Consider the following 12,038-nt stretch of genomic DNA (forward strand, 5'->3'; position numbering starts at 1 on the left):
TGCAATATACTAACACAGTTTCAGAATGATTTCCCTGTTAAAATCTCACAATTTATGAACATTTTTGATGAAACTTGATTTTTAGGGGCTTGTTGTTCTAGTGGTATGATTCTCGCTTAGGGTGCGAGAGGTCCCGGGTTCAACTCCCGAACAAGCCCCTAACAGTGATCTTGAAGTCTTAGCTACATTTTCCAAACTGCACACAATGAAGGGATCAATGAAAATGTATAAAATCAAATACAGTGGTAGCTCAATTTACGAGCTCTAATTGTTTTAGGACAGAGCTTGTAACCCTTAGTTCTTTTTTGCAGGAAAATAGCCATACCTTTAAATTAGTGGTAAAAGTGCAATATACTAACCTAGTTTTAGATTTTTCCCTATCAACATGTCACATTTATTGAGATTCTTGCAAAATGACAAGTCAGAACTTGTTGGTCTAGTTGTTTGATTCTCGCCTGAGGTCTGGGGTTCAATTACTGAAAAAGCTCTTGTTCATTTATGCATGAAAATTGTAGTGAATCAAAATTTGTGTTAATAAAAGTGCAGTTACAGGTTGTTTCCCCAGATAAAATATAAACTTTTTTGAGAATTTGGTAACTTTTGCCGTAGGGCTTGTTGGTCTAGTGGTATGATTCTCGCTTAGGGTGCGAGAGGTCCCGGGTTCAATTCCTGGACAAGCCCTTAACAGTGATTTAAAAGTCTTAGCTCAATTTTCCAAACTGCACACAATGAAGGGATCAATGAAAATGTATAAAATCGAGTACAGTGGTAGCTCAATTTACAACGTTTAATTGTTTTAGGACAGAGCTTGTAACCCTTAGTTCTTTTTTGCAGGAAAATAGCCATACCTTTAAATTAGTGGTAAAAGTGCAATATACTAACACAGTTTCAGAATGATTTCCCTGTTAAAATCCCACAATTTGTAAGACTTTTTGTTGAAACATGTTTTTGCGGTTTATGTTGGTCGAGTCGTATGATTCTCGCTTAGGGTGCAAAAGGTCCAGAGCTTGTAACCTTTAGTTCTTTTTTGCATGAAAATAGCCATACCTTTAAATTAGTGGTAAAAGTGCAATATACCAACCCAGTTTCAGAATGATGTCCCTGTTAAAATCTCACAATTCATGAACATTTTTGATGAAACTTGATTTTTCAGGGCTTGTTGGTCTAGTCCAGGGGTCGGCAACCTTTACCACTCAAAGAGCCATTTTGACCAGTTTCACAAATTAAAGAAAACAATGGGAGCCACAAAAATCTTTTGAAATTTAGAATGAAATAACACTGCATTCAAAGTTGTTTTTTTTGCTTTGTGCTATGTATAAACCAAGGGTCTCAGACACGCAGCCATCACCTCAATATGAAAATTGAATGTTAGTGCGGCCCGCAAGTTTTATATGAATGGCGCTTGACAGCGTCATACTTGGCAGACTACAAATTTCAGGGCAACTGTTCTCTCGAACGTGCCGTGATGGTACAGCATTTTGTGCCCACTACAACCAGCGTGCCGGCCCAACCACACGTTGTACGGGGCTTTTACTTGCTCACGTAAGTGACAGCAAGGCATACTTGGTCAACAACCACACAGGTTACACTGACGGTGGCGGTATAAAAAACTTTAACACTCTTACAAATAATGCGCCACACTGTGAACCCACACCAAACAAGAATGACAAACACATTTCGGTAGAACATCTGCACCTTAACACAACATAAACACAACAGAACAAATACCCAGAATCCCATGCAGCCCTAACTCTTCCCGGCTACATTATACACCCTCGCTACCAAACCCCGCCCACCTCAACCGACGCACGAAGGGGGGGGGGGTTGATGTGTGGGGGAGCAGGGTTGGGGTGGGGGCGGGGTTTGGTGGTAGCAGGGGTGTATAATGTAGCCCGGAAGAGTAAGGGCTGCATGGGATTCTGATTTCCCTGTTAAAATCTCACTATTCATGAGATTTTTATCTAAAATTTTATTTTTTGGGGCTTGTTGGTCTAGTGGTATGATTCTCGCTTAGGGTGCGAGAGGTCCCGGGTTCAATTCCTGGACAAGCCCTTAACAGTGATTTAAAACTCTTAGCTCAATTTTCCAAACTGCACACACTCAAGGGATTGGTTGATTGAGACTTTTATTAGTAGGTTGCACAGTGAAGTACATATTCCGTATAATTGACCACTAAATGGTAACACCCCAATAAGTTTTTCAACTTGTTTAAGTCGGGGTTCATATATATATATACTAACGTCATAATACAGTCATCACACAAGAGAATCACATTGAATTATTTACATTATTTACAATCTGGGGTCTGGAGGGGGGGCGGGGGGGGATTTGGCTTGCATTCATTTTGTGGTTTGAAAACAAACTGAGAAAGTGTTACAGAAAAAACTTCAAGAGACTGACGGGATTTGAGCCCAACATCTCCTATTTAACAAACAGGGACCTTGACTGACAGCTACAGCGCCTGGAACAGCATGGGATTTCAACACGATGTCTATAACCCTACACTGAATTAATGATAGCCAATTTGAGGCGATAGCATTGATTATCAGTCATTTACATTAGTTTAAACAAGCATGGCTTGAAAGTTATGTTGCAAACGTTTTAACTAGAAACTTTTTTGCAAATTTAAGAGAGATAGCGGGCTAACGTTGAGCCAAACAGCAGCTTCGAGGCACGGGCGGAAATGGTGAGCTAGCAAAACTAGCCTCATTTATTATTATTATTATTATTATTATTATCATCCCTCCATTGTTTGTAACGTCAGGCTTGTGTGATCACACAGAGAAGGAGTTTGGCCCCCAGTCAGGTCGCCAAACGGAAGCAAGGGGAGGATGATCATCGAGACGAAATATAGTATATTAACCACGAGCGGTTCTCGAGAGAAGATGAATGGAGAAAATTGGGACAGTGATGAAGAAGTCCAAGTTCCATGGCCACTCAACAAAGCAGGAGGAAGGAAGCAGTCACAAACCAAATACGTGGCAAGAATTCTGAGATTTGGTGGTAATTAATAAACAGTTGAAAACTTTTCAATTCAATTCAGTAAAAAGTATACATTTTACCAGAAGTACATATAAATATAGATATATTTAATATAGATATATTTAATGTACTTCTGATTTTACACCTTGAACTTTCGACTTTGTTTATGTAAAGTTAAATTTAATTAATATAATTTTTTTTCTTCCATGATTGATAGTAATTTCTCATCAGTGCAGCCCTGGTATACTGAATGTTTCAATCTGCAATGCTGAGGTGATTGTCATGATAGTACAGACTTAACCTTGACAATTTTTTAATATGGCTGTAAGCCTGTAAATAAGGGAAAGTAAGGTGAAATTTGTTTCTCGCTGAGGTGAATTTCTGAATCATCAGAACTGTAGGTATACCAAAGTAATTTAGTGATAACAATCTGCTGCTGAAATGTATGACTAACTGTACAGTTTAATTTAGCTTAATGTGGCACATATTTGTTTTTACACAGAAGACACACGTGAACTGACGCCATATTTGAAAGCCGCTCAGGATGGCAAGGATGTACCCCTTACTGGTGATTTGGAATATGGCAGAGGCAAGAGAAACAAACAGCCAAAGTCTTGGTCATCAGACAGTGAGAGCAAGGATGAAAGTGTTGAGGAGACTCTATCTGACAGACAGCAGGTACTTTTATTTCAGTGGTGTTGTCGCGATATGACCGAAATAGTGTTGAAAGCGACGTTAAACGTTAATTCACTCACTCACTATTTCAGTGGTGTTTCAACTGTGTGAGGTTTTGTAGGATTCAATCCCATACTTTTGAAGTACCTTGTCAGTTTTTCTTTATCATAAAAGTTAATCAAATCATGTTTCATTGTAGGCTTTAAAGTTATTGAATATTTTGATTCAATTCGACCAACTCAGACAGAATAATATTCTAGACAAATTGAGGTGTTGACAGACTTTCTGCATGTACTCGAAAATCTATCATTTCTGCAAACATATTTCTTCACTTCAATGGCATATAAAAGAACTGAACACGTTTTCTTGTTAATCTTGATTTTTCAGAAGAAAAAGAGGAAAGTAAGCCGTACAGCTGTGGGATATGATGCTCGGGCACAATTGAAGGCCCAACTTGCTGCTGTGAGTACATGAATAGAATAGAATAGGATTTTATTGGTTAATCAAAGCACCCTCTCGAGGCAAACAATCACAAGTACCTAGCATTCATTTGAAATCGAGGACGTAAAAATTGCATCCCTGGCAACTGGTTTAAAACACAAGTTTATACTTTTACTTATATGAAAATAACACTACAAATACCTGATGAACAGTGCCTACTGTGTGAATGGCTTACTGCTACATGTACATGTAGCATATTCAAATTAATGTGCCTACAAGGTTGCTTATACATGTAAAACTTATATGGTGCTGTCAGGGCCGTATCCAGGACAAATTGCTTCCGGAAAACATGAGCGCCCAAATTAATCATAATACAAATTATTTCATTTGATTTACTATTTTGACATTTTCAGCTGGGAAGAACTTCACCGAAAGATACATGTACAGAAATGGAATCCCTGAAGAAGGAAGTCCTCCAGTTGAGAGAGGAAAACAAATCCCTTCGAGATGCATTGAGGGTTGTTGAAGGTAGGTTTTCTTATTCTAGAAGTATGTTATTGTAATTATCATAGGTTGATGGAAAATATGCTTACATGTCGATGTATGAAATAACTTTCTTATTACTGTATTTTCATCTAACTTTGGCCTACGGGTATTGTCGTCATGTACGGCTGTCCATCCGTCACCGCAATATTTACAGAATCGTTTCATGTACGGAAACCAAACTTGTTACATCTATTTATCTTAGTGTAACAAGAAGCCTATCGAAAATGAGTCGTCTCGGACAATATTTTCCAGAGTTATGCCCCTTTTTTCCAATAAAAATCCATTTATGATTTGGGATAATTTCAGAACTGTTGCATATACAACATCCTAAGTTGTGATGTCCTCCCCTCTAAATAAGGGGAGGACATATGGTACTTGTTTGTTTGTCTGTCTGTCCGTCCGTTTTTGTGTGTTTCTCTTATATTAGCAAGAGTTACGTCCCTTCCTTCTTGATATTTTGTCTCAGCTGGATATCTGATTAATACTTGACCGACAAATATTAAATCTTCGCGTGGTCAGGATGAATTAATATATATGGTTATATATATTTTTCATCTTTGATTGCTTCCTTACCATGTTTCCCTTGACTTGAACAAGATTCCTATCAAAATACCCTTACATTATGATAGCTGGGGTTAGAGCCGAGCGGTTTGGATATCGCCAGCTTCATGTTATTAATGTATTATTTTTTTATTGTGTCTGCATCACAATGTACTTTTTTCTATTAAAGGACTTCCTGGCCTGCTAATGAAGATGGACGACTTATCACGTCAGGCAACAATACTATCAGCTCGACGTCCTGCTGTCGCTCTGCCAGAGAGGAGCTGGCCAACAGCAGCTTGACAGGAAAAAAATCCAATGCTTTTAAGGATAAGCATGAGAAACCAAAACTGGATGACAAGAAAGTGTCTGCTATTATTGGTGAGTATAAGTTAAATCAATCTGATTAAAACCATATCCACATCAGGGAAGTGGATCTGACCCTTTTCCTATCTCCAAGTCGTTCCGTGATCGTTTGGCATGAAGTATAGATATCCATAGCTTCCAGTCTGCTTGGTCCATGAATTGACTGCGAGATGTTCGTTTTGACAGATTTATAGGCATGGGTGGTCACATTAGCTTTGATCTCGTCGGAAACCAACATCAAGTGACAAAGCAAAAACCGCAGCGCACGGATATCTACACCTTTTTCTCGTTTGATATCTTATATCGGCATTCTCCGCCTTACTATTTAACAACTAGCGTCGGGAATTTCCGTGAGTTCTGCTGCAAGTTGAGAAGTGAACGACTTTTAGATAGGGAATGTGTCAGATCCCCTTCCCGATGTGGATATGGTTTCAATCAGATTGAAGTTAAATATTTTTATTAGAATTCTATTAATGCACTTTCGTGATTGTTCGAACGCCATTGGGGACACCCATCAAGTACACAACAAGATTCACAAGAAAGTGAAATCCTGAAAATAATTTGAAAAATATTTCACACGCTGAATGGATTTTCTATATAGCTAATGAATAGTGTACATGCACTGTCAGAATTTGATACAGATTTGTTGCAGTTCGTAAAGCCTGGCATGATTGCACCACATATGATTTTGTGTGCGTCAAGCAGTGCAAGTGCCTTACAGCATAGAAACGCGTGATATGCAATGTATGCAGTGTGTTGACTATCCATTGCATTGATTAAATGATAGACATCACTCTCTTTATCGAGCTGAAAAATGCCATAGTGTAACTCATTGCATGACAGCTAGTGTCTTGGTGTCTGCAGACACTAATTCTGGTATATTTTATTGATCTTTCAGATTTTGTGAAGAAGCTCCATCCCTCAAGTGAAGCAAATGTGATAAAGAAAATCATTGGAGTGAAACTGAACATTGCGCAGAAAATGGAAAAAAAGAAGGCCTCAGAAACAAATTCTGCTGGACGTCTAGCCGTCTCTAACAGTCGGGGAAGCGCGGTGATCATGTTGATTTATGCTGCTGACATTTATTTATTACGTCAAGATTTGAGTTACATGTATATAATAAATACAAGTCAACATTCATTCAACTGCAATATTTGTCTTTCTCCATTGCCAGTGTTAGACCACAGATTTTGTAGAATGCCTGCCCAATCATTTCTACATCATTCTGAACCGTATTCCACAGAAAGCCATTCCATAGGAGCCTGTTCTATAGAACTACTCTTTAGAACTTTCTTCTATAGCACTATTCTTTAGAGGTGATCTATAGAACCATTCTTTAGAACCTTGTTCTATAGAACCATTCTTTAGAACCCTGTTCTATAGAACCATTCTTTAGAACCACGTTCTATAGAACCATTCTTTAGAACCCTGTTCTATAGAACCATTCTTTAGAACCCTGTTCTATAGAACCATTCTTTAGAATCCTGTTCTATAGAACTTCGGTCCTAAAGTTCATTAGAAATTCTATAGAGATTTTCTTTAGAAATTCTATAGAACATTTTTTGCAGGGATCACCCGGGGGAGCACTTTCCAGTACTCCCTCAAGTGTATCCAAAAAGGGGGGGTACTGCGTAAGCAGAAACAACAGTCAGGATCAGTCCCCCCACCCGAAGGCGGAGGGAAGCTACCCTCTCGTCCACTGGGTTGAACTCCAACGTGCAGGCTTTGAGCCGGGGGGCAACAAAAATTGCTACCCCAGCCCGTTGCCTCTTGTTCCAGAGCCCTTGCTGTGCGTCGAAGTGAATCCGACTCTATCCTTCCCCCCCAACGAGGTGACATTCCACTTCCCAATAGCTAGCTTATGGTGCTGAGGATCGCACCGCCAAGTGCCCTGCCTTCGGCTGCCACCTCGCTCACAACGCACCCGACCTCTATGGCCCCTGCTATGGGTGGTGAGCCCATTGGAAGGGGGACCCACATTGCCTCTTCGGACTGTGCCCATGGGGACAGGCCTGACCATCAGGCGCTCACCATCGTGCCCCAAATCCGGGTCTGGCTCCAGAGGGGGAGCCCGGTGACCCGCGTCCGGGCGAGGGAAATCGGAGTCTTGGTTTTTGCATTTCCATAGAAGTCTTCGAGTCTTCAAATTTGTTATTAATATCATTATGGTTATTTATTTATTTATTTGATAACATTATTATTACCGTATTTTCCGCACTATTAGCCGCACCTAAAAACCACAAATTTACTCAAAAGCTGACAGTGCGGCTTATAACCCGGTGCGCTTTATATATGGATTAATATTAAGATTCATTTTCATAAAGTTTCGGTCTCGCAACTACGGTAAACAGCCGCCATCTTTTTTCCCCGTAGAAGAGGAAGTGCTTCTTCTTCTACGCAAGCAACCGCCAAGGTAAGCACCCGCCCCCATAGAACAGGAAGTCCTTCTTCTTCTACTGTAAGCAACCACCCGCCCGCGTAGAAGAAGAAGAAGAAGCGCGCGGATATTACGTTTCATTTCCTTTGTGTGTTTACATCTGTAAAGACCACAAAATGGCTCCTACTAAGCGACAGGTTTCCGGTTCATGAAAAGACGCAATCTCTCCATCCGCACACGGACTACTATTTCACAGCAACTGCCTAAAGACTTTCAAGAAAAGCTGGCTACTTTCCGTGCATATTGTAAAAACAAGATAGCTGAAAAAAAGATCCGGCCAGAGAACATTATCAACATGGACGAGGTTCCACTGACTTTTGATATTCCTGTGAACCGCACTGTGGATACAACGGGAGCACGTACGGTGAATATTCGCACCACAGGGAATGAGAAGTCATCCTTCACTGTGGTTCTAGCTTGCCATGCTAATGGCCAGAAACTTCCACCCATGGTGATATTCAAAAGGAAGACCTTGCCAAAAGAGACCTTTCCAGCCGGCGTCATCATAAAAGCTAACTCGAAGGGATGGATGGATGAAGAAAAGATGAGCGAGTGGTTAAGGTAAGTTTACGCGAAGAGGCCGGGTGGCTTTTTTCACGCAGCTCCGTCCATGTTGATATACGACTCCATGCACGCCCACATCACGCTGGTTTTTAATATATTATTAAAGTTTGACTGACCTATCTGACTGTTTTTTTGACATTCCTTTAGCGCAGTTAGATGCGGCTTATAACACGGGGCGGCTTATAGGTGGACAAAGTTTTGAAATATGCCGTTCATTGAAGGCGCGGCTTATAACCCAGGGCGCCTTATGGTGCGGAAAATACGGTACTTTAGTTCGTTTTGGGTTTTTTGGATGTTTTTCTCTTTTTGCTGGGTCGAGGGGTGTCATCGTTGGGATATAAAAAAATAATAATTTGACCTTTAGGGCAGATAATAGATGTATGATGTATGCAAACATGATGTAATGGATACGAATGTATGATGCTGGATGTCAATAAAAAATAAAATAATAATAATAATATTTTGGAAGTAAAAAATACATGTACGGTAAATGAAGTAAGAGTAGTTGTATTGATAGAAGTAGTACTCACTTCTCTCATGCGGACTGTAGCCTCCACATAAAAGACAACAATCCTGCCTTCCAGTCACAGTGTGCTGACATGACACTAGATTGCTTATCCCTCATCATCCAGGGTGTCAATCTTGGCTCAGCTCATTTCTGAGAGTCCATTTGTCACATCTGGTGACACCAGGCAGTGCCTTATGTTTGCCTTTTGTTAGTGTTTAGTGTTTTACTTCCTGTCCTGTGCTTTTATTTTGGTGGCTCTTCCGGTTTTGTTGGTGTTTTCCTGTGGCTGCTTCACTTCTGTCCCCGAGCATTTCCCCTCACCTTTTTTCTGTTTGCAATCAAGACTATTTAAGTTGATCCTTTTGCTACCTTCGTTGTCGGGACATTATTCTTTGTTCCCGGGTGACCATCGACTATACTTTTTGATGCCAATCTCTAGTACGCACATTATTTGTGGACGCCATCTGCTCCACATTTCCTGTGAGTGTTTTGCTGGGTTTCAGCAGTTTGTTTTGTTTTCTTCATAGTTCCCTGTTGCTCTCGCGTTTTGTTCTTTTATCAATAAATATCCCTTTTTTTACTGCACGGTGCCACCTCCTTCATCTGCATCTTAAACAAAACTAAAAGATTTTATGTAGCATTCCCAATTTCCACTTTTTGGTGAATTCTTGTGAAATATGCACTGTCATGTTACTCTTTATAGTTAATTAATTAGTAAATTAAGAAAATATTTACTGGGTCCTGCTGCTAGTTCACTTTTTGTGGTGTCATTTTATTACCTGTTAAGAGAAGTATTTAATCTTAAAGGCCTACTGAAACCCACTACTACCGACCACACAGTCTGATTTTATATATCAATGATGAAATCTTAACATTGCAACACATGCCAATACGGCCGGGTTAAATTAGTAAAGTGCAATTTTAAATTTCCCACGAAATATCCTGCTGAAAATGTCGCGGTATGATGACGTTTGCACGTGACGTCACGGATTGTAGCGGACATTTTGGGACACTATTGTGGCCAGCTATTAAGTCGTCTGTTTTCATCCCAAAATTCCACAGTATTCTGGACATCTGTGTTGGTGAATCTTTTGCAATTTGTTTAATGAACAATGGAGACAGCAAAGAAGAAAGCTGTAGGTGGGAAGCGGTGTATTAGCGGCTGGCTGCAGCAACACAAACAGGTAGAGAACAGGGACAACAGAGATTCTTACCAGGAGGACTTTGAGTTGGATACACATTGGCCTGTGGAGAACTGGAACAGAGACTCTTACCAGGAGGACTTTGAGTTGGATACGCGCTACCGTGAGTACGCAGCTGCGGCTTCCAAACATTTGATCGCTTGCCCGTACATAGGAAGTCAGCATGGCGACATTAACTCTGATACCTCTGATTACTTCTGATATCCATGCTACCTGATGATACCCTTGATATCATAGTCCATGCCATAGTTCATGTCACAGTAAGTGCTTATTTATTTCATGTCCATAGTTTTGCCTTTGTGCTAGCTTTTTGTTCCATAGTCAAGTTTTATCTCCGCCTTGTGCGCGCCTTCTGTTTGTACTTTGTTAGAATAAATATGTCCTTACCTTCACGCCATGTCCGCTCCAACTTTTATTTCATCTCGGGAAAATAAACCCTTCATAGTCCACTTAATGTCGCCAGCTGAACGTTTTCTCGCAACGGACACACGGGAGGTGTTAAGTGCCATGGAGCGCCTAGACTAAACGTGGGGTCCAAACGGCAAGCTGATCCCAATCAGCTCCGTGTGGCCCGCGTCACAGCAGTACCGGACGCGCCGGCAAAGACGGAAGCCGTCCAGAAGGGCTTCGCCTCCCTGTCAGGACACATCACTCCCGCAAGCTCCTCCCCCTTCGGGCGGAAGTAGATGGCAGCCCCAGGATGACATCACAGCCCAAGAAGATTTTTTTTCCCTGAACTCTTTTTTTTGTCATGCGCCCCCAACAAAAGACTATTTCCAAGATAAAAATATATCAAAACATGTTTTTAGAAATTAGAGCTAAGCAATCCAGGTCATCCCAATTTCATTCCCCGCCCCCCAAGACTCAAGCCACGCCCAAGTCACAACCATTTTCTTTTTTTTCACCCACAAAAACCCAGGTGGGGAGGACAGAAGGACAATTTGGACAATTTAGAGGGGAGGATTGTGCCCTCCTCCTGACCTCCCTCCACTCACTCCTAAAGGTGGTTCAGGACTGCGGGGAGCGCGTCCGGTATCCTTGAGGGGGGGGGGGCTGGGAACGGGACTAGTGGGGTGGCTCAGCTGCACCATGCCAAGCCACAGCCTCCAGCCCGGCCGCCACCACCGGTCTTTTGGCCTGCTAAGCCGCAACCTCCGGTCCAGCCGCCACCGCCGGTCTTTCGGCCTGGCGGGCCGCAACTCCCAGCTGGGCCACCTCCGCCAAAGCCAAAGCCACGGCTAGCTGCTCCACGGCTAGCTTCACGCCAAGCGCCAATTCTAGCACCAGCGCCAAGGCTAGCACCAGTAGCTGCTCCACGGCTAGCGACCCTTCCAAGTCCAAGGCTAGCACCAGTAGCTGCACCACGGCTAGCACCTGTCGCAGCACCAGGCTAGCACCTGTCGCAGCACCAGGCTAGCACCTGTCGCTGCACCAGGGCAGGTTCCTGTACCTGCACCAGGGCAGGTTCCTGTACCTGCACCAGGGCGGGTTCCTGTACCTGCACCACGGCGGGTTCCTGTACCTGCACCACGCCGCCAAGCGCCGCCCGTAGCAGCTTTACGCCGCCAAGCACCAAGCCTAGCAGCTCCACGCAACCAAGCACCACCAAGCCAAGCACCACCAAGCCAAGACCCACCACGCCAAGACCCAACACGCCAGGACCCACACCAAGACCAACCAAGCCAAGACCCAGGCCGCCAGGACTCAGGCCAGGGCTAAAGCCAGGACTCACCAAGCCAGGACTCACGCCAAGACCCACCACACCAAGCTTCGCCAC

The 12,038-nt window shown here is 42.4% G+C and overlaps 2 protein-coding genes and 2 non-coding genes across 4 annotated transcripts in view; all 4 read left to right on the forward strand.

Annotated features, from left to right (window-relative positions):
- LOC133570515 (uncharacterized) overlaps positions 1-12,038 on the forward strand; it is a 905,074-nt gene that overhangs the window by 189,082 nt on the left and 703,954 nt on the right. The window lies entirely within an intron of this gene.
- On the forward strand, positions 610-681 carry trnap-agg (transfer RNA proline (anticodon AGG)). The gene has a single exon. It is a non-coding gene; the product is annotated as a tRNA-Pro (tRNA).
- Positions 1,981-2,052, forward strand: trnap-agg (transfer RNA proline (anticodon AGG)). Its single transcript has one exon. It is a non-coding gene; the product is annotated as a tRNA-Pro (tRNA).
- LOC133570628 (uncharacterized) lies at positions 2,638-6,665 on the forward strand. The gene is made up of 7 exons (XM_061923320.2): positions 2,638-2,686; positions 2,783-3,003; positions 3,485-3,660; positions 4,045-4,119; positions 4,512-4,626; positions 5,375-5,565; positions 6,449-6,665. Exons 2-6 carry the CDS (start codon positions 2,832-2,834, stop codon positions 5,485-5,487), a joined length of 651 nt encoding a protein of 216 aa, XP_061779304.1. The 5' UTR covers positions 2,638-2,686; positions 2,783-2,831; the 3' UTR covers positions 5,488-5,565; positions 6,449-6,665.

The sequence above is a fragment of the Nerophis lumbriciformis genome, linkage group LG28 (assembly GCF_033978685.3).
Source record: "Nerophis lumbriciformis linkage group LG28, RoL_Nlum_v2.1, whole genome shotgun sequence".
Lineage (NCBI taxonomy): Eukaryota > Metazoa > Chordata > Actinopteri > Syngnathiformes > Syngnathidae > Nerophis > Nerophis lumbriciformis.